Consider the following 22460-nt stretch of genomic DNA (forward strand, 5'->3'; position numbering starts at 1 on the left):
ACTTACCATTTTTGTCGCTTTTCATTTCTCCCTGACCTTAGTCCTTACATCAGGGCCAATTTCCTTCTCTCTCTCTCTCTTTTTTATAGTAGAGATGGGGCTCTTGCTCTGTGCCCAGGCTCATCTCAAACTCCTGGCCTCAAGCAATCCTCCGGCCTTGGCCTTTCAAAGTGCTTGGATCACAGGCATGAGCCACTGTGCCTGGCCGCCTCCTCTTTTAACACTACCATTTAGCATTTTCTTTAGTTTTGGTGTGCCAGAAACAAGTTTCCTCAATTTCCCTTTAAGAGTTTATTTTCTTTGGCTTTCATCATTTTAGCATCATGTGCCTAGGTATAATCTCCCTTCATTGACCCTATTTAAGGTTCTTGGATCTGTGGTTTCTTGCTTTTTAATCAGACTTACTGTGTTCTCAGCTATTATGTCTTCAGTGATTGCTCCAGCGTCATTCTCTCTCTGTCTTTCTTGTGGGGCCGCAATGACACACTCGTTAGACTTCGCTCTGCCCTTCGTGTTTTCTTCCCTCTCTTCTGTACTTCTCATCCTTTCATCTTCCATGCTTTATTCAAAACCGTTTTTCTCACGTTTCTTGTGAGAAAAAGAAACGTTTCACGTTTTTATGTTTGCGAAATCTGCTAATAAGCCATGCAATCAGCTTTTAATAGAAAATTTTATGGGGCCCTATTTTTTCCCCAAATCTCTTAGGTCACACTTTATAGTTTCTAGCTGTTGTAAAACTTCAGGCTTCATGATCGTAGCAAGCATGATTTTAAACTTCCTATGGGCCTGTTCCTGCGCTTTTTTTGTTGGTTCTCTCGTGATGCTTTACATTCTGGTTACGCCTGGTTATCTCTGAGTGTGTGTTTGACATTATACTTGGAAACTGATTTTTTACAAATAATTTGAGATTTTGTATTTCACACAGACACACACACACACACACACACACGAAGAATACTTCTGTTGGTTTTGTTTAGTATCTAGGGGTGCTAGCAATTTGGTATCATTATCATCCACTGTTTACATTGAGAGTTTCCTGGGCCTCTCAGTTGACTGTGAGCCGGGTAGCAGCTGCACAGAAGTAGCTCAGCAGTGTTCTGGATGTGTTTGGTGCAGTGGCAGCATGCTGGATTGAGTTCCATGTTGAAGCCATTTCCTCCAGTTCCCTTTATCTGAGATGCGCTTCTTCCTGGTTGTGTCAGAAAGCATAGGTGTTTATCAGGCCCCTCTCTTGGTAGGTTTTAGGGTAGACAGAATAATGGTCCCCGCAAAGATGCCCACATCTTAATCCCCTAAACCTGTGAATATGTTATGCTACAGAGCAAGCAGAAATGAAGATTGTAAGTGGAATTAAGGCTGTTAATCAGACCTCACTGTCAAAGTGATGCAGCGTGAGACAGACCCAACCCCTCCACACTGCCAACTTTAAAAATGGAAGGAAGCCATAATTCAGGGAGAGTGTCTCTAGAAACTGAAACAAGCAAGGAGACGGATTCTCTCCTGGAGCTGCCAAAAGGCACGCGGCCCTGCCGACTCCTCGACTAGCTCAGTGAGACCTGTTTCCGACTTCCGACTTCGAGGACTGCGACGTAACAAGGGACTGTTGTTTCAAGCAACCAAACGTGTGGTCATCTGCTACAGCAGCCACAGGCAGCCAATGGGGTCCCCGAGCACCAGCGTGTGTCTCACGAGCTCCGCTGCACCTCTGAACTACGTCTTGCAGAATTTCTGGACTGTCGTCTGGGAAAAGAAACCTCAAAGCCCAGCCTCAACTCTGGATTTTTGTCTTTTTCTGTCCTGGCTGGCTTATCCTTCACTGTCTTGTTACATTGTGCATACCTCCAGGCAGCTGTCTTCAGTTTCCTGTCCAGAGTCCCTGTTTGCCAGCAGCTGGAGGTTTGGTCCAGATTGCCCAGTTGTCTGGTGCTGGAAAGCTTTACTTTTGAACCTGATGACTGAGCTAATCCGGTTGTGCTTCAGAATTTCACATTTCTGTTGCCATTTTTAGTCTTGGAATCATTCCCCAGATTAGCACAAGAGCTTTTTTTTTTTTTCTTAGCTGACCTCCTGTTTTTGTATTCTCCATCCCAAATGTCCTCTAAAGCTAGTAGTATGGTCTTCTATGTGGCTACCAATGCCCTGATGGTCCATGGAACTCTGCCTGTAGGATCCCTTTCATTATAAATACTCTGAGGCTCCAGACCCCAGCTGTGCTGTGCAGAGAGAGAGCACCTTTCCTCCAGCAAGGCTATCTACTCGGTGATCTCTGAAACCTGACACGTTCACACCCTGCAGCCAAGCCTCTGCTCACACCATCACCCTACCTGTAGTGATGGCAAAGGCAGTAAGAGGCCTGTGGCTGTGGAAGCAGACAGGCTGACGTGCACCGGGCTATGCGGACTAGCTCAGCAGAACGGCTGCAGGCGGGACTCATGCAGGGGCACCCTGTTGGATTACGTACAGATACATTCAAGAGGGCAATTTTAACGAGCAGCCCTGATCTCGGTTTGAATTTGGTGTTCTGTGAAACAGCTTTCATTACCTACTGCCTGCATGCACAGCCAGTTCTTAGGTACTCTTAGGTGCATTTGACAGAGGAGAAACCAAGGCTTTGCTGGCAGCCACAGCCCACTGAAACAGCATGGAGTGCTCGGGGCCAGGAGAGAAAGAAAACGTTTTGATTTTGAGACTTCAAACTCTAACCCAGCACTGTGAGCCTTTGGATTTTACCACTGTCTACAGAGGCTTTTCGCCTGTGCAGCAGTCAGGAGGCAAGGGAACAAAAGACGAAAGGCAGGAAAGGGAGGGAGGGCTGGCACCTGGTTCCGACTAGAATTGAACAAGGGAAAAGCTGGCTTTCTGCTCAGAAACTAAAGGAGGACCGCTTGATCTCTGACACTCCTGCTTACAGCAGGAAAATCTGCAGTTAGGAAAAGCAGACAGAACCCAGACACCCCTTGATCAGTTTCTCCCAGGCATGAGCCTCCTGGAAGCCACCTGTGGACGTGTGTGACGTTGATTCTGAAAGAAGACTGCGGAGGCCCGGATGCCACCCGGTCCTCATTGTCCCTGTGATGAGGGACAATGTCAGGCAGGGACACGGCACTCACGGAGTCCGTCACGAACTGTGTGACGTGCAGTGGAGTGTCCTGTCAGGAGTGGCTGGGCCACCCTACTTACCGCTTCCATATTTAGGACATCTTAACTAATACAGTCACAGACACCACTGTTATAGACGACATTGCTGTCTAAATGGGTTTCATGGTCATTTTTATTCAGCATTTGCCTTGGGGCACAAGGTCCTGGAGTGACACTGAATCTGTGGAACCTGGAGACATTATCACTTTAAGTTTCCTTGTACATTTCGTGTCTCTTGCCACCAGGACACTTTCACTTGGGTATTATTTATTCAATGAATAACTGACTGAGTACCCACTAGGTGTCCAGGGAGACCGTGGTGGACAAGACAGACTACTTTGCTGTTTCAGGTTAGCAAATTGAAAGTGTTCACTTGACAGTACAGCCTTGGCAGTGAAAAAGTAAATCAACTCATTCATTCGGTATTGGGATCGGGCCATCCGCCCTCCTTTGAATTTCCACGGCACTGACTGTCCAGTGGTAAATACAAATCAGACTGAAATGCAAAATGCAAATAGTACTAATAATATTCCATTAAGTTGGATAAAAATGCTTTGCTTAATTTAATTCAGGTATTCTTTATCCATGATCAATGAGTAAGGAGCTAAGGGGACAGACTAGAGGCTGTGAAGAAATCACTTTATTCTGCCGCCAGAGGAAAAGTGCTCACACTTTAAAAAGAGGAACTATGGGCTGGGCGCGGTGGCTCACACCTGTAATCCCAGCACTTTGGGAGGCCAAGGTAATGGATCATCTGAGGTCAGGAGTTCGAGACCAGCCTGACCAACACAGTGAAACCCCTTCTCTACTAAAAATACAAAAATTAGCCAGGTGTGGTGGTGGGTTCCTGTAGTCCCAGCTGCTCAGGAGGTCAAGGCAGGAGAATCATTTGTACCCGGGATTTGGAGGTTGCAGTAAGCCAAGACTGCACCGCTCTACTCCAGCCTAGGCGACAGGGTGAGAGTCTGTCAAAAAAAAAAAAAAGAGGAACTATGCATTCCCAAATGCATAGTTGAATCCCTCCTGTGAATCAAAGCATTCATTCAAGTGGAGAAACCTCACCAGTGCCTCTTGGCAGATGGTGTGGCAGGCAGGGACTCTGGGTCTCCAAGAGCCCAGCACAGAGTTCTGGAGTGATTTGGAAGCTTGTGGCACACAAGATCCTTCTGAAATAAGCATTCATCACCTCTGACCGTGTGTGTGCCAGGCACTGTCATGGTATCCAGGACACAGAGTACCTGTGGTCTAGTGAAGGAGGGATGGGAACCAGCTCCAGCCACACCCAGGAAGCACAGGGTGTGATGCCTGCGTAGGGGCCGAGCAAGTTTGGAGCTGTGGCACCTGCCTGCCCTACCAGGTGGCTGTCAGGAAGGCTTCTCCAGAAAAGACAACATCCTGAAATGCTAAATGAAGCGCTCTTCACCTGATGCTATAGGATGAGAAGCCAAAGGAAGTCATCCGGAAAGGTCTGGGCCTGCTCAGCATTCCCTGCATGGCAGGAATGGGCACTGGGAGGGGTGGCAGCTGAGGAGGTCAGTGCCGTGACCCTGGGCAGAGCTTTGCTGCTGCATGGGATGAGGATTTCCTCCTGTAGGGAGGAAGCTGTCACCAAGGCTTTGATAAGGTAGAATACTTTTGTGATCAGACGGGGGAATCATTCAGTCCAGGGACAAACAGGCAGGCAGCAGGCGGCGAGACCAAAGCCGGGTAGGCAGAAGTACTGTGTTCGTCCACTGAGAGGCTTTGGGGACCATGTCCAGGCGTGACGTCAAGGCTGGAGGTGAACCAGGGGGACCTCAACCTCCTTGTGACCTAGAAATATTATGACAGGTGGCGCAAAAGGTGTTTTCAGAACGGGGTCCGATGCAGAGGACAGGGGAGCGTGTGTGTTTTCCATGTCTTCTCTCTGATGCAGGTGGCGGCCCTGCCTGGCTGGCAGGTGCCACCCTTGCACTGTGTTCCCTCACCAGGCTTCTTTCTGCCCACATCATCTAGAGACCCAGACAGATGGCCCCACTTGGAGATTTCCACCTGCTGGCAGCCAACCTACAAATGACTCCACTGTGCACCTGTGCTGTGTGTTCACCCATGGCTGAAGCAGTGGAAATGTCTTTACTTTTTTTATGATAGGAAAAAAAAGTAACAGTATCCTCTTTAATGGATTATAAATGCCCTTTCCAATACCACTGCTTCTGTTTCAAGATAGGAAGACATCTGTATTTGCTTTTGTTGAGTACTTAGTAGTAATTCACTTAATGTAAATGTGAAATACAGGGTTGGTAACAGAATCTCTCCTGTGAATCAAAGCATTCATTCAAGTAGCAATCTGGGCACTGCTGAATTAGACACATGCCTCCCCCGTACGGCTGAAGAGGGGACACAGCTGTTCTACCTGGAGGAGGTGCCAGGCATTGGGAGGAAGCGGAAGCACACCACGGGGCTCTGGGTGTCCCTGGAGTACCTGCTGCTGCAGTTTCTAGCAGAAACACAAGTTCAAGGGCAGAGCTGGAGGGCTCTCTTTGCACCACTGTTCTGCCTCTTTTTTTCCACCTAGTAAAGGCATTTCACTTTGTCCAAAGAAGCTTCAGAAATATTTGTAAGATAACAGAAGCTATGAGCACTTACTTTCTGGCCAGTGAGATATTTATTTGAACACGCTGCTCTGCTGCAGGTGCACCCTTCACATTGTCAGCTTCCTTTCATCGAGATGCTGGGGTGCTGTGGCAGAGCTGCGGAGGGCAGTGCTTCAGCTGGAAGCTGGCATATGCGGGCGGCACTCTTGCAGGTGTTGCTGTTTCCGCAGTAGTGAGTCTGTTGTCTCAAGCACAGGGATGAATGGGAACCACCTCTGCATCCTACAGAATTGTGGACTTACAGGGCTGCAGAGACCTTGGAGATCCGAGTCCAAATGTGCTCTCTTCACTTGCCAGAAGTCTCATGTTTATCAATCAGAAGAACTAGCACCAGGTCCCCAGGCTCCTGATTATTTGGTTTTGGGTAGGCTCTGCTGAGCCCACATCCGTGGTCCTTGCTGAAGATGGGAAGAGAGTAGCTATGATCAGATCAGGGTACATTGAACTGAAGTGTGTTTTCAAAACATTAAAACTTAAATTTTGGAAACTTCAAACTTTAAAAAGCAATGTAGGTCGGGCGTGGTGGCTCACACCTATAATCCTAGCGCTTTGGGAGGCCAAGGTGGGTGGATCAGCCGAGGTCAGGAGTTTGAGAGCAATCTGGCCAACGTGACAAAACACTGTCTCTACTAAAAATTAAAAAAAAAATAGCTAGCGTGATGGTGGGTGCCTGTAATCCCAGCTACTCAGGAGGCTGAGGCAGGAGAATCGCTTGAACTGAGGAGGTGGAGGTTGCAGTGAGCCAAGATCATGCCACTGCACTCCAGCCTGGGTGACAGGAGCGAAGCTCCATCTCAAAATTTACAAAATAATTTAAACATTTTGGGACGTTTCTATAGAATCTGTTACACACTTTCTGGCTCATTTGCACAGTCTTTTCCCATTAATGCCAGATTGTCTCTCTGGGTTTGGTTGATGACTGAGCTGATCTGTCAGAGGCCAAGGAAGCTCCAGTCAGTCACTCCAAGGCCACTGTGACCTTGGGCATGGTACTTAAAGATCCTAAGTTCAGGGTGATGCAAAAGCTGGCTTTCTAGCAGGGTTGTAGGGTAGTAGGCGGGCACTAGGCATAGTGCCTGGCATTTAGCAAGCCCCCGAGACTCATAATGACGTTGATGGTGATGACAATCAGAATGGTGGTGCCCTCAGGAATTGCCATCAAGGCAATTGGACTGAAAGGTCCCGGATTTCTCATCTATGTTCAACTTGAAGATTATTTCATTTCTTCCCAGTCAATTCTCAGAGTTTGTTTATATCTGCTTTAAAATGTTTAAATTCTGTCTCCCAACTAAATACTGACCCTGCTTTGCTTCCAAGATCAGACAAGACTGGATGCATTCAGGGTGGCATGGCCATAGTGAAATTTCTTATCACAACAAAATATGCAGAACGTGAGCGTTAGCATTGCCGTCATTTGAGAGTGTACAGCTCAGTGGCCTTAACTGAATTCACATTGTTGTGCAGCCATCACCACCGTCCATCCCTTGAACTCCTTCTTCTTCCCCAGTTGGATATCTACCTTTTTTTTTTTTTTTTTTTTTTTCGAGAGGGAGTCTCGCTCTGTCTCCCAGGCTGGAGTGCAATGGTGCAATCTTGGCTCACTGCAGACCTCGCCTCCCGGGTTCAAGCAATTCTGCCTCAGCCTCCTGAGTAGCTGGGATTACAGGCATGTGCTACCATGCCCAGCTAATTTTTTGTCTTTTTAGTAGAGATGGGGTTTCACCATGTTATTCAGGATGGTCTCGAACTCCTGACCTTGTGATCTGCCTGCCTTGGGATATCTACCTTTTAAGAAGAATGGAGTTCATGTGCTCAGAACAGAAGGGTGAATCAGGGGCCTCTACCTCTGTCTGGGCTCGGGGGGCAGGTTGACAAACGTCTGACTGATGGATACCTCTCAGGCATGACCGCAAAGCTGGTGTGGTGTGAGGCAGGGGTAGAGATGAGGGAATGGAGGACAAGTCCATATATTTCCCAGTGAGGCGTGTTGCCTTACTGCCTGTTGTTAGACATGACCAATGTATTTTCCTCATCCAGAAGGTGTGCTCTGGATATGAAATGCCTTTTAAAGGAGGAACTCAAAGAGGGCCTCTGCGATGGCTGTAATGAAGCACCGCAGACTGGGCTGCTTCAGCAGTGGAAGTTCATTTTCTCACAGGTCTGGAAGCTGGATGTCAGGATGAAGGGGTCAGCAGGTGGTTTCCTTTGAGGCCTCTCTTCTTGGCTTCTCCCTGTGTCGTGCGTGATCTTCCCTCTGTGTGTCTCTGTGTCCTGATTTTCTCTTTGTATGAGGCCTCCAGTCTTGCAGGGTCATGGTCCAGACGATGACCTCATTTTAACGTAGTTACCTCTTTAAAGGCTTCATCTCCCAGTAAGGGCACATTCTGAGCTACGTGTGGTTAGGAATCAACATACGAGTAGATGAGGGGGCTCCATTCAGCCCATACCCGTCTCTACAGATCCCTCTGATTCTAAAACTCCTCCAAATCCTCCCCAGTCCCAGGAGGAAGCAGAGGAAGCCAGGCGTCCCGTGCCGGGGACCTGCCCTGCACACAATCCCCGGGGCACGGGACTGTTGGTAGAACATTACAGACACAACTCTGAAGTCCCAGAAACAGAATGTCCTACTGTTCCTGAGCCATGCCCATGACATTTTTCTTAGAGAGAAAGAAAAATAAACAGACAGAATATTTTAAGTCCTACCCTCATCATCTGCCAAGAATAATCCTGGTGTTCTCTGGATCCTGCTCCCTTCATGGCCATCCTGTACTTTGTATCTGCAAATGTCTGCCCTGGAAAAAGCCATCCACTGGCTTCAAGATAATGCACAGGCTTTAAATAAACACAAGACTCCTTGAAACAGAGCCTCGCTCTGGAAATAGAGCGAGAGGCCATTTCAGTCCAAGGAGAGGAGAGACTGATGGCTAATTAAGCTTCGAGGAGAGTCTTTTAAAATAGCATTTCAATTTCAGTTATTGACTCGAGCTATGATTATCCAGCGTGTCCTCCTTTTCATGCACGCTTTACGCTGGGAAACAGCAGGAAGTGAGGGTTGAGTGATTACCTTTCCGGCTATATTCTGTACAGCGAAGTGTGTGGATGTGGCAGAGTCAGAGTTACCTGGGGTGGTGTCAACAATGCTTATGCCATTTCTGTGACTTTTAACCACCTTCACTTTCTGTGTGTGTGAACAGACACTTGACGCATCAAGCAGAGTGGCAGGCCTGACCAGAGAGCTGATCAAAAAGAAATCCACTAATTGTACTCATTCATGCTAAAGGCTTACTCTATTTCTCTCCCTTCTTCCTCCTTCCCCCCACTCCTAAGCCTTTCGTATGAGCAGGCTGTGTTATATCTATCAATGGAAAAATTCTAAAGACATTTTTGTGGTGAGTCGTCAGGTTTTTTTTTAATTGAGCAGAATGCTAAAGAAATCGTTGGTTCCCACGTTGGCTAGTTAAGTCTTTTTCATCAAAGATCCGTGAAGATCATGTAGTGTACATTAAAAATAGGATTTTATTATGAGGTCCTGTTTTCCAGGTGGGATTTGCTTCTCTAAGTCTGTGTAGAAATGGGCACGAGCCGCGTGTCTTGAAACTCACCCACCCATTTCCTTCATTGGTGGCCTTCGCTTTCTCTCCTGTTCCCTCATGTAGCAACAGGGCTGCAGTCATTTCCACGGACTCACCAGCCAGTAGCCAGCACTGGTCCCGCAATATTCACTCTTCATAAAGCAATTAACTTACTAGAAAACGGAGAAGATGGGTGCCTGGGCTTTCCACAGAGATTCTTAGGTGGAGTTCTTCCCTGTGAAATCTGCCTGCCGTGGATGTGAGACAGAAAAACAGGTGCCTTTCAGAGCGGGCCTGCCTGAGCCCGATTTCCTGAGCCCGATTTCCTGATGTGTCTCTCTGTGCTATTACTTCAGGTCTCCGAGTTCAATCCTTTGACGTTCACCAGTGTGATTGAATGCGAGAAGCCGAACAACGACCTGACTCGCTTTCGCGGCTGCATGTGAGTATCACGTGTCGGCCTCGCCCATCCTCCTGTTTGGTGACCGTGTAGACAGGTGTGTACACACGCTCACTTATGAAGCATGCATTGAACGCTTGGCCACATTGTCTAGCTGTTTGGGAACGTTGGCCCGCACCTGAGCCTTCCTGGCTGCTTTTGGAACTGGTGGGTCAGAGCCTGCTGTCAGTAGAAGCTTGCTGCTACTATCTGTGAGGAGGAGGTCCCGCTTTTCCTCCCTCTAGCAGGCCCAGGGAAGGTGATGGGTGTGGCCAGGCACGTGTAGCTGACCACACGTGGCCTCGTTATGTGGAAGCAGGAGTGGGCCAGGTGGAATTTCATGGATGCATGCTTCCACCCGTCACTCAACAAGTATCTATTGATACCTACCACGTGTGGGGCCCATTCAAGGCTCCGGATGTAACGTGATAAACTGAAAAAACAGAAGTTCCTGCCTTTGTGTTTATTTCATTCTAGTTAGCGGGAAAGAGGGACAATTAGAACAAATAAGCATAACCTCGAGCGTGTCTAGTAGGCCAGCCCCTTTCTGCTCTGAAACGGAAAGACAGGTAGATCAGGGCGCAGGCCTGGCCCCGTGCTGGTGCCTGCTGAAGCCACATGTTAGGGAGTAGCAAAGGCCACCTTCGTGTCTGGAAATTTCCATAATAATCGGAGTGTGTGTGTGTGGTCAGTGGCATGGGGGCAACATGGAAGAGAATTAGGCATTGCCAGGACAGAGTTCCTGAGTAGCCTGCCTGGGCCCCTGCAGTTGGTCTCCTGGAGAGCAAGCCTGTGACGGGGCATGGCGCACGTGATGTTCTACTGCCCTCTGACCCTGTTCCAGCTGCCACGCCACAGCCACCTCCCGAGGGCTCAGCCCACTCCCCTGCAGCCCGTGGGGCCGCCTCCTGGTGCTGTCCTGCTCTGAGGCAGGGCGTGGACTGCTGACGCCTGCAGCCACTGAGTGGCCCAGGCAGTGGCCTCCCCACAGGCACACGAGGGTGTGGGGGTGCTCTCCTTCTGAAAGCGGCCCCGTTTCTGAGAACTTTCAGTATAAGTTTGAGTCTTCTGATTTGCCAGCACCTCCGGTGTTGCTGCCTGTGCCCGGCACACAGTGGCAGGCGGTAGGGCTAGGGATGACCCAGCGGAAGTGAACTGTGCAAGGCAAAAGCTGAAATTTGCCTGCAGCCAAGCGATGGCCCCGTCACCCACTGGAATTGCTCTTATTATCTGAGAATCAGACAGACAGAATGTTAAATTACCCCTTAAAGGAGCCAATTAAAGCAGGGTGAAACTCAACAAAATGTGAGCATGTAACCCCTACGATCTGGGGAGGGAATACTCAACTCACCAGGCACAAACCGTGTCCTGTGGCTTTTCAGGTCTTTCTTGACTCCTGGGCCTCTTCCCCCGGCCTCCTTGATCCCTCGCCCCAGGAGCTTGTGTGCAGGGCACCATCCTCAGCACTGCTGGGCATTCCCAGGTGCGAGGCGGCTGCAGAGAGCAGGTGCTGGGTTTCTAGACATCCGGACCTGGAACAACCCTTGTGAAGGGTGGGGCGCGGCAGTCTCCGGACAATGTTCAATGGTATCTCTGCTCATGGAGTAATTTTGGGGTGCCAGCTCCACCAAAAAAATACATAAGGGATCAACTTTCACCTCTGAAGACCGCACTCCTGCCTCGTTGACCTTGGTGTGACAGGGCGAGGCCTGGCCGTGGTGGCACCGCGGGGACAGATAGGAAGGTCTGCAGCGCACTGGAGCCCACAGAGCCCAGGGAAGGTGACCGCCCGCTGCTGGGGTGGATGAGAGGGACAGGGTCTGGCGCAGGAGGCAGGAGGGACATTGTATCGCTCAGCCACTGTCTCTAGCAGTGTGACGGGGACAGGAGTCTTAGCCGAGGCCGTCGAGAGGCTGAGTACCAGCCAAGTGGCTACACTCACAGTGGGTGCTATGGAGGACGCCTGTGGAGTGGGTGCCATCTGCCCACAGCCAGCCAGCCAGGCCCACCGGGACTTCTCCAGCCTGTGCCGCCATCAGGCGGTGTCACGTGGTGCCCTCGCCAGCACGTTGCCTGAGAAGAGCAGCTCTCCCAGCATGCGAGCCTTTCCTGCTCTGCCCCCACTCATGCCATGCCGTCTCCTTGCCTACACCACCCATCGTCCAACCCTGGTGGAGTCCTGTAGCCTGGGCACAGGCACTGTCTGGGTCTGTGTGGGCACAGCCAGTTCAGGCACCTGCACACCTGACCCTCTTTAACTGTGGTTTGCCGTCTTCACCAGCCAGCGTGTTTTGGACTTGCCACAGGGTTGTCAGGGTGTGGACGGCCCCTCTCCCAGCCAGATAAGTCAGGAGGGCTCTCTAGAGGTGGAGCAGCAGTGCGTTAATACCTCCGCCCGTGACTGTGGGGTACAGCCGGAGGGAGCAGCCCTGGGCCAGACCATCAGCCTGGAGAGGACTGGGGCAGCCTCACAGTGAGGAAGAATCCTGGGCAGGAGTGCTCCCTGGGGCTGCAGTGCTCCCTCAGGTAGGCATGCTCCCTCTGGTAGGGCCTGGTATCGAGGTCCGTCTCAAGCAAAGACAAAGGTCTCAAACCCATACCAGTCTTGATGCCCAGGCAGGGCGCTAAGCTGGTACCGGTCCTGATGCCCAGGCAGGGCACTAAGCTGGTACCGGTCCTGATGCCCAGGCAGGGCGCTAAGCTGGGAGGTGGATCTGCTGTCCAGGCCTGGAAGCACTTCAGCCGCAGAGCCTGTGCCCTGGTCGGCTGGTCTGCCTCCTCCACGGGCCTCCCTCCAGCCTCCATGAGGCAGCGCTGCCAGGTGGCTCCTTCACGGCACAGAGCCCAGGAATGCCGGCACATGTGCTCCCTTTCCGACCAGCCATTCCCAACTTGAAACATGAACTGTTTGCCCTTGGAGAACAGAACTCAGCTTGGGGTTTGTAGCAAGAAGACCCAAGTCTGAATATAGGCTCTCCCTCTTCCCTGGGAGGTGGCCTTGGGAAAGTTGCTCTGCCCTTCTGAGCCCTGGACTTCTCCTGACCCTGGAGGTATCATTGCCCCGTGAGCCTCACAGGCAGACCTGACAGTCAGGTGAAGGAGTGTACATGAAGACGATATGGATTAGAACGTGTCACCTGTGGAATGCTCCCGGTAGAGGAATCTTAGACATAGAGAGTGGATTGGCAGTTGCCAGGGTTTGGGGGTTTGGGGGTGTGGGGTGAGACAGGAATGGGAAGGGACTGCGCATGGTCTAGAGTTTATTTCCAGCATGATGAAAATGCTCTCATCAGCCGGGCACGGTGGTGCACTCCTGTAGTCCCAGCTACCTGTGAGGCTGATGTGGGAGGATCGTTTGAGTAGGGGAGGCAGAGATTGCCGTGCACCGTGAGCGTACTCCATCCTGGGAGACAGAGCAAGACCTGGCCTTAAAGAAGAAAGTGTTCTCGTATTAGCTGGTGGTGGAAGTTGTAGAACTCTGACGATACAAAAACAAAAAAAAAAAACAAAAACTAGGCTGTGCAGTGGCTTACGCCTGAAATCCTTTGGGAGGCCTGGATGGGAATATCACTTGAGGCTAGGAGTTCAAGACCAGCATGGACAATGTCCTGAGACCTTGTCTCTACAAAAACCACACGCACAAAAAAATGAGCCTGGTGTGGTGGTGCACACCTGTAGTCACAGAAACTCAGCAGGATGAGGAGGGAGGATGGCTTGAGCCCAGGAGACCCAGACTGCAGTGAGCTGCAGTCCCACCACTGTACTCCAGTCTGACGACAGAGCGAGACCCTACCTGAAAAACAACAAAACGAAGCACAGAACTGTATGAACTTTAAATGAGTGAACATTAGAGGGTGTGAACTATGTCTCAAGCTGGCAGAGAAACAGTGCTCGGGGTCTCATTATTCAAGTGCCCTTTAAGGCCACATTCTTTGGAAGGATCCCCGCACGGTGAAGCCCTAATGAAATCTTCAGAGTCAGGATCTGGAAGGGATGTCATTCCCCACCTTCTCCAGCCTCTCCCAGCGCTCACTGGCCAGCCCCTGCCCTTTGCCATCGCCCAGAGGAGGCCTCCTGTGAACGGACACCCAGACACCTGGCTCAGGCTGCCCCTGCTGATTGTGGTGACCGCAAATCAATGGAACATTTGCACTTTCCTCTAAAGAATAAAGCAAAGAGGTTGGCTGGTGTATTGGTCATCCGATGTCAAATTCCATCTCACATTGTAGAGCTGGTTCCTTTGTTCTCTTTTCAGATCGTTGATGTTTGCTTTCTGTGCTGGGGTGCTTTGATACTGGATGCACGCATATTTATAACGGTTATGTCCTCCTGCCTAATTGACTCTTTTTTGTCTCTTAGGGCAGCTTTTGACTTAGTCTATTTTATCAGATACAAATAGAGCCAGCCCTGCTCTCCTTTCTTAGCGCACAGGCCCCACAGAGCAGGGATCTGAGCTGGAGCCTTTTACAACAACATAGGGCTGGCACGAGCACCAGCTGCGTTTTGGGGTAGGCTCTCCACCCTGGTGGAGGACACCCTCCGGAGAACATGGTTAGTAAAGGCAGCAGGGCCGTCACTAACACAGACCTGTCACAGTCCGTGCCCCCTCCAGCCCGGTGTCTGGTTGGAGCCTTGTGTGGGCTATATCCAGATGTCCTTACTGCCAGAGACCAAGCAGTAAATGAACTGCATCAACTAGACTCATTAAAACTGGAATGTTTTAATTTCAACTCCTCACCTTTAATTGACAGATTTATGTCTTAAAAATATTGGAACATCAGCACAAAACAATTTGGTAATTTCCACACTTACTTTTTTAGATAAACAGAAACCTGAGCATCTTATTAAAGAAAATTCTGCCCAGGATCTGACAGTGGAAGGAATTGCCTATCATTCCTTCCTCTCAGTCAGGATCCATGTAGGAAATAGACTGGGTACTTCAGTGCACATAGATGAGGAGGGATGTTTGCTAAGGGCACATCTTTGCTAAGGTCTTTCTGCTGGAGTGGGTGGGTGTCGGGGACACATTGGGGACAGGGCAGACACTGAATTAGTAGCCGCTGAGCAGTCACTGCCATGAGGCCCCTTGGGGAACAGTGGCTCAGGGACTCATGACCAGGGAGATGCCTGGGGACACTCATAGCCCTGGTCGGGTGACACTGCCAGCCAGTGCTGTCTCTCTCGCAGGGAGCACGGAATAAACTCCCTGTCTTGTCTTGTCTTTTTTCTTTCTTTTTTTTTTTTTTTTTAGATGGAGTCTAGGTCTGTGGCCGAGGCTGCAGTGCAGTGGTGCAATCCTGGCTCACTGCAGCCTCCACCTCCTGGGCTCAAACGACTCTCATGCCTCAGCCTCCCGAGTGGCTCGGACTGTAGGCATGCGCCACCACGCCTTGCTAATTTTTGTATTTTTTGTAGAGAAGGGGGTTTTTCCATGTTGATCAGGCTGGTCTCCAACTCCTGGCCTCAAGTGATCCATCTGCCTCGGCCTCCTAGAGTGCTGGGATTATAGGTGTGAGCTACTGTGCCCAGATGCATCCCCAGACCTTCTGATTTAATTGCTGTGGAGTAGGATCAGCTCCCCAGGTGATTCTGATGTTCAGCAACGTTTCGGAACCAATGAACTGTGTTTCCCAAACTTACCTGATCATGGAAGACTCATCTGAAGAATTGTTTAAAAGTAACAAATCCTCCTCCTAGGGATGAGGTTTGGAATCTGAATACTGCCCAAGGGAATTCCCCATGACCGGGCAGGTTTGCCTTCTAACATCTGTCAGCAGCAGCAGTAGGTGCAGACAGTATTCGAGATGGCTTTTCAGGTACAGACCCAACATCAGAACCACCTGGCCCACACCCAGATTTGGACTTATTGGCCCACACCTATAGTCCCAGTGCTTTGGGAGGCCAAAGTGGGAGGATCACTTGAGGCCAGGAGCTCAAGAAAGCCTGGAAAATTCGCAAGACCCCTTCTCTAAAAGGAAAAAAAAAAANTTTTTTTTTTTTTGTATTTTTAGTAGAAATAGGGTTTCGCCATGTCGGCCAGGCTGGTCTCTAACTCCTGGCCTCCAGCAATCCTTCCCCCTCAGCCTCCCAGTGTTGGGATTCCAGGTGTGAGCCACCGTGCCCCGCCGACTCCGCCTTTTCTCACTTTCAGCCACTCCTCCAGTGTCCTTCCTGTCATCCACACTGGATGGACCCAGCTCAAAACCAAGGGCCAGGCAGCCTTCACCGTTTGCCAGGCTCTGAGGTGGGCACTGGGGTGTGCAGTGGATAGCACGTGAGCAGCTCATGTTTGGAAGTGGAGACATGGAGGCAGAAGGAGTGCTGGGGGTCGGCCTGGCAGGAGGGACTGGGAGTGTGGTGTGCAGGACCGCCCTGAAGGCGGCAGCCCCTGAGCTCTCTCAGGCAGATGCCAGCACAGAACAGACAGAGCGTCCTGTGTGAGGGTGGCTGGGGCAGAAAACGCCAGAAGCCACCCCTTCTGTGGACCAAGCAGGGGCTGCAGAGCAGGTGGGCCTGCGTCAAGCCGGAGCAGTGAGGAGCCCTGCAGGGAGCATCACAGGTGCATGCTCGACTGCCCCAGTGCCCGTGTGAGCAGGAACCCAGGCCTCTGCAGCTGTGTTGCAGGCTCCAGCAGAGAAATGCAGACGCCTGAACCAGAACAGAGCTGCAGGGAGCTAGAGGGAAGGGGGAACAGATTAAAGAAACAGCCACAGAAGAGGTTAATGTGCAGACGAGGTTGAATGGATGTAAAATGAGGGAGGAGTCAAGGTCCACCAGGGACCCACTGTGGAGCCACCACCTGGGGCACGGCAGGAAGGAGGGCCTGGGGATCTGGCTGCCGGAGGCGATGGGGAGGAATCTGCTTGGAGACTGCGGTCCCTGGTGCCCAGGCTTGTGCGCTCCTGCCCGGGGCCAGGGAGGAGATGCCCAGCACTGCTGCCCTGAGCCGCTGCGTTGGAGGGGAGGATTCCCACCTGTTGGAAACGGATACCCAGTGCCGCAAGGAAAAATTAGCACCAACAAAGGATCTCTTAGCAAGCAATTTTTACTTTTTTTCACTTCCTGCACTGCAGGAAGGGTACCCTCACCAGCCATTTTGCCACGAGACTACACTGACCAAAGGAAAAGCAGGCATATTCATCCCTGACGCATTTGGGATTATCCTTACTGCTGGGTCTGATCTCTGTTGGCTGGAGCCAGACCTCACAATCTAAACTACACCCCGATTGGCTCACAACGTAAAACTTTTCTAAACAGGTAAAAGCAATGGCGAGCTGGGACGTGCCTGTGAGCACAGCCAGCACAGATATCTTGGTTAAAGTACAAGGACGTAGAGTGTACTACGTGCCTGTAAGCACGGCGTGTCTAAGAGCTGCATAGGATAGGGCTTCACAAAGAGTTATTAGCACACTTATGATTTATTCTTTAACAAGAAGGGAAACTTAGGAACTTTTACTTCCCACACCATCCCAGTTGCGGGTCCTTGTTGGCAACTCTGATGGTGTGGGGACTCAGGTGAATGAGGCCCCTTACCAACAGCAGATGAGGTCAGGAAAACGTAATGCCTTCTGAGAAGAAACACAGGCGGGAGGTATCAGGCGAACTCTGCCGCTTCCCGTGGGGCCTGCGTGGGGCACATTCAGTGGATGGCCGGCGTGCTCACCCGATGTTTCTCTCATCCGGGTTTGATTGGGAAGAGACAGGTCTGATGAGTCAGCAGACCTGGGGACTTGGATTGCGTGAGGCCTTCTAAGTGGCTTAATTCAACTTTAAAGGATGTATGTGACTGCTGGGGTCAGCAAAACAGAGTGCCACAAACCAGGCGGCTTTACCAACAGACTTTTGCTGTCTCCTGGTTCTGTAGGCTGGGAAGTATGAGATCAAGGTGTCTGCAAGACTAGTGGCTTCTGAGACCTTTCCTGTTGGCTTGTGGAGGGCAAGATGCCTTCCCCTTGTGTCTTCACACGCTCTTCCCTCTGTGTGTCTCTGTGTCCTAACCTTCTCTTCTTAGAAGGATCTAGTCCTATGGACTAAGGCCCACACTAAGGACCTCTTTTTTTTGTTTTTGACAGAGTCTTGCTCTGTCACCCAGGCGGAAGTGCAGTGGAGCGATCCCGGATCACGGAAAGCTCTGCCTCCCGTGTGAGTTCAGGCAATTCTCCTGCCTTAGCCTCCTGAGTAGCTGGGATTACAGGCGCCCGCCACCATGCCCAGCTAATTTTTGTATTTTTAGTGGAGACCAGGTTTCACCATGTTGACCAGGCTGGCCTCAAACTCCTGACCTCAAGTGATCCATCTGCCCCTGCCTCCCAAAGTGCTGGGATTACAGGTGTGAGCCACCACCTCCAGCCAAATGACTTCATTTTAACTTAGTATCTCTTTGAAGACCTTGTCTCCAAATACCGTCATATTCTGTGGTCCTGGGAGTTAGGGATTCACCAGCTGAATTCTGAGGGGATGCAGTTCAGCCATGACAAGGGAGCTGACAGCTCATGTTCTTATGTGCGTCTCTGCGGAGCTGAGCCTCATGCCTCTGTGGTCCTGGGCCTCTGCCGCCCTTGGCCAGGCCTCTCTCTCTCACAAGCCCCAGGCAGCCTCCAGCCCAGGCACCGGGCACCTGGTGGTGCCATCATTCTTCAGCCTCCCCTTTCTGACGTGGGGCTGTCCATCTAGGGGTGCGTTCCCGTCCACTTTGCATTCGCTCGTCCTTCTGGTGTGGGCCTTGTATAGGTCGGTGCACCTGCATAAGGTCCCAAGTTTCTGTCTGGCTTGGACTTATCAGAAATCACAGTAGTTGCTCAAAAGTCAATGTCACAATTAAGAACACTTAATGCAGAACATCTTTCTTGTTTCTATCAAGTGTATGGTTTGTCCTTAAGCACAACTTGAACTTGGAGACGATTTGTTATTTTCTTCCGTCCCGGTGGGTGCAGTGGTGGCTTTGGCTGGCTGTCGTTGGAGAAGTCCACGGGAGACACACGGTAGGAGGTGTCCTCACTCCTCAAGCGTGGAGCAGGGTTTAGTACGTAGGGATGTCTTGTGCCCGCCAGGCTCTCAATATTGTGGCTGGCAAAGTGGGTTTCCGTCTTGAATGTCTCTTTAAAGGAAAACCTCCCTCCATCTTGGAAAGGCCAAGGGAGCTGTAGACACAGTGCTGGCGGAACAGCCCTTGTGCGGCCCCCTGTGTCCGCTCTGCGGAAGAACCCTTGCTGTTGGTAAATAACTGACTTGTAGGAAATCCATCCCCCAGCTTGCATTTCAGCCTTGCCTTTGCTGCTTAGCTTTTCCTCTTCACTAGGACAGAGCCCTTTCCCTGGTCCGGAGGCTAAGAGTTGGCAGGAGGGAAAGGCCTGCAGGGGTCCCTGGTGACCTGCTAAGAGCCGCACCGGAAGCCTTTGGGCCGTGAGAGTGGGGAATGTGTGTGGAGGGGGTGTGGCTGTGAACGGGTGGCCTCTTGGAAGGCACTTCCTTGGTGGCCCTGCCTCGTGGGTTAGGCTGGGCCCCTGCTGTGGCTCTGGAAGCCCAGATCGACAGCAGGCCTGGGCTACGGTTCTGGTTATAAGGCCTCCCCTGTTGACCTGTGTCCCTGGCTCCTGGGGCCACATCTGTCCCAGTGCAGTCCTAGCCCAAGGCTGCCCAGCCAGCATGGGTCCTTAGCGGGCCAGGAGGACAAGTTTGAAAACCAGTAGCTTAGGCTTGGACTGTCCCTCTGAAACCAAATAGCAGCAAAACAATGTATAGAATTGTCTTATGGAATTTACATTTCAGACCACACAGATTAATATTTCTAATAACATTGTAACTTCTTGTAAGAGAAAAGGATGTAAATAGTGAAACCAGTGTCATCCCCTTTTGTAGACAGATGTTTGTATTTTTGTGACAGCTTGAGGCTGTGATGAGGAGTCACAGTTTCTGTGTTGAGCAGGAGATGTGCAGACGCCACCTAGCCAGCCTCCCTTGGCCGGTTAGGGGTCTGCCCTTTCCAGCGGGGGTTAATCCCGGAGTGAAAGCAAGTCCATGTGCGAAATAAACCCCAGGCTCTCGAGCTGCTGCTGGACGCCCAGTGAGTAGTGGACAGCAGCTCCGTCTCAGCGCTTACAGAGACCCAAAGGGCGAGCCACCCACTCCTGGAGCCCCCGCCCCACCTCCCAATCCAGACCCCAGTGGCCCCTCACTTCCACTATGTCAGCGCCTTCCTTCCTCAAGGCAGTGCCGCTGGAGACATGAGGCACATGCCCGGCACGTGACACGGGCTGTCTGTCGCTCCACAGCATACATGACAACGGGAAGAAGGCCACGCTGTGTAAAGAAAACCTGCTGCTGCGGGGCTGCACGCTGAGGAACACGGACGCGGTGGTCGGCATCGTTGTCTACGCAGGTAGGCTCGGGCACCCGGCGCCACCCGCTGCCGCCCGTGCGGTGCTCTCCGGCGCTTCTCCCTCCCTGCGTTCTGATTACGAGAGCAGCATGGTCAGGCGCAGTGGCTCATGCCTGTAACCCCAGCGCTTTGCGAGGCTGAGGCGGGCGGATCCTGAGGTCGGGAGTTTGAGACCAGCCCGGCCAACACAGAACGAAATCCCGTCTCTACAAAAAAAGTAGCCGGGGTGTGGTGAGCGTGCCTGCAGTCCCAGCTACTAGGGAGGCTGAGGCAGGAGAATCATTGAACCTGAGAGGTGGAGGTTGCAGTGAGCTGAGATGCTGCCGCTGCACCTCATCCAGCCTGGGTGACAAAGTGACACTCCGTCTCAAAAAAAAAAAAAAAAAAAGAGCATAACATATTCCCCCGTTGTAGAAAGCTTGGAAAACTAGGAAAATGGAAAGAAGGCAAAGCAAAAATTCTTTGAACAGTACCTCCACCCAAAGCGTTCTTTCTTGGCACGGTAGCGTTATTTTTTCCACTTCTTTCTCCACAGTCATTCTATGTATAAGACTAATTTAATTAACTTTAATTCATTTTATTGTATTTTCAGACCTGTTCACCAGGAAGTAAGATTAATTTTACCGAGCTTCTCACCTAAGCACCAGCGAATGGCGGCATGGAATTCCCTCCACGCCTCCAGTGCAGCTAGCTGGTCCCTTAGCTCCAGGCTCGGACTCACCATGTCCCTTTGTCCTCCCGACAGGACATGAGACCAAGGCTCTGCTGAACAACAGTGGGCCCCGCTACAAGAGAAGCAAGCTAGAGAGGCAGATGAACTGCGACGTTCTCTGGTGTGTGCTGCTCCTTGTTTGCATGTCTCTGTGTTCAGCGGTTGGTAAGTTTCCCGGACAGATTGGAAATGAGCGGGAACCAGGCCGGTGGCTCATGCCTGTAATCCAAGAACTTTGGGAGGCTCAGGTGGGCGGGTCACTTCAGGTCAGGGGTTCGTGACCATCCTGGCCAACAGGATGAAACCCTGTCTCTACTAAAAATACAAAAAAAAAAAAAAATTAGCCAGGCATGGTGGCTCATGCTTGTAGTCCTAGCTACTCGGGAGGCTGAGGCAGGAGAATCACTTGAACCTGAGAGGCAGAGATTGCAGCGAGCAGATACTGAGCCCCTGCACTCCAGCCTGGATGACAGAGCAAGACTCTGTCTCAAAAAAAAAAAAAAAAAAAGAAAAGAAAAGCAATGAATGGGCCCCAGGTGAGCTTGGCAGGCTGCCCCCAACATGCAGACCTAGCACCCAATAGTTAAAACACTGGTTTTTCACTGACTTGAACTCAAGGGCGGCTGGCATCGCACAGGCCACATGGAAACACCTGGAAGAAAGGACCTGGCAGAGTATAGCTGTCCCTTGGTACCCATGGGCGGTGGGTTCCAGGACCCCGCCATACCAAAATCTTCGGATACTCAAGTCCCTGACAGAAAGTGAAACAGTATTCACATATAACCCACCTGTGCCTTCCCATATACTTTAAATCAGCAGTCCCCAACCTTTTTGGCACCAGAGACTGGTTTTTTTGGAAGACAGTTTTTCCACGGATGTGGGGGTAGTGGGGGATATGGTTTTGGGGTGAAAACGCTCCACATCATCCGGCACTAGTTAGATTCTCATCAGGGCACGCCACCTGGATCCCTCCACGGGCAATTCACAGTAGGGTTCCTGCTCCTGTGAGAAGCTCATGCTGCCGCTGATCTGACGGGAGGGGCAGCTCACCTAAGCACCAGTGAATGGCAGCGTGGAATTCCCTCCACACCACCCATGCAGCTAGCTGGGCGCAGTGACCTGTGCACTGGGGGAATGCTCACTCACCTGCTGCTCGCCTGCCGCTGGGCAGCCCAGCTCCTGACAGGCCATGGACCAGCCTGCAGCCTGGGGGGTAGGGACCCCTGCTGTAAATCACCTCTAGGTTACTTACAATGCCTGATGCAATGTACATGTCATGTAGGTAATTGCTATAATATGTTGTTTAGGGAATATACACAGATACTGTCTTTTTCTCCTAATATTTTCCGGTCCATGGTTGAACCCATGGATTTGGAACCCACAGATACTGAGGGCCGACTGTAATGTCATTTTCTGAATTGACAGTTTCTCAGTGGAAGAATGCATTCATCACAGCAGTGGTGATGATTCCAGGGGAAGAGGTATTAGCAAGTTGGTGCCGAACTAAGGCTACTAGCAGGAGAAGCACAGATGTGACTCATGTGAACTTCATGAAAAGAGAAACAAGAGATGGCTTTGGGTTCTAGGA

At 51.1% G+C, this 22460-nt stretch overlaps 1 protein-coding gene across 1 annotated transcript in view; it reads left to right on the top strand.

Moving 5' to 3' along the window:
- ATP10A (ATPase phospholipid transporting 10A (putative)) overlaps nt 1–22460 on the top strand; it is a 161642-nt gene that overhangs the window by 87054 nt on the left and 52128 nt on the right. Inside the window, exons 3-5 of the mRNA XM_017520159.1 lie at nt 9700–9785; nt 20054–20160; nt 20906–21037. Of these exons, the coding sequence (XP_017375648.1) occupies nt 9700–9785; nt 20054–20160; nt 20906–21037 (325 nt within the window). The remainder of the gene's footprint in view (nt 1–9699; nt 9786–20053; nt 20161–20905; nt 21038–22460) is intronic.

This window comes from Cebus imitator, unplaced genomic scaffold, assembly GCF_001604975.1.
Source record: "Cebus imitator isolate Cc_AM_T3 unplaced genomic scaffold, Cebus_imitator-1.0 Scaffold806, whole genome shotgun sequence".
Classification (NCBI taxonomy): domain Eukaryota; kingdom Metazoa; phylum Chordata; class Mammalia; order Primates; family Cebidae; genus Cebus; species Cebus imitator.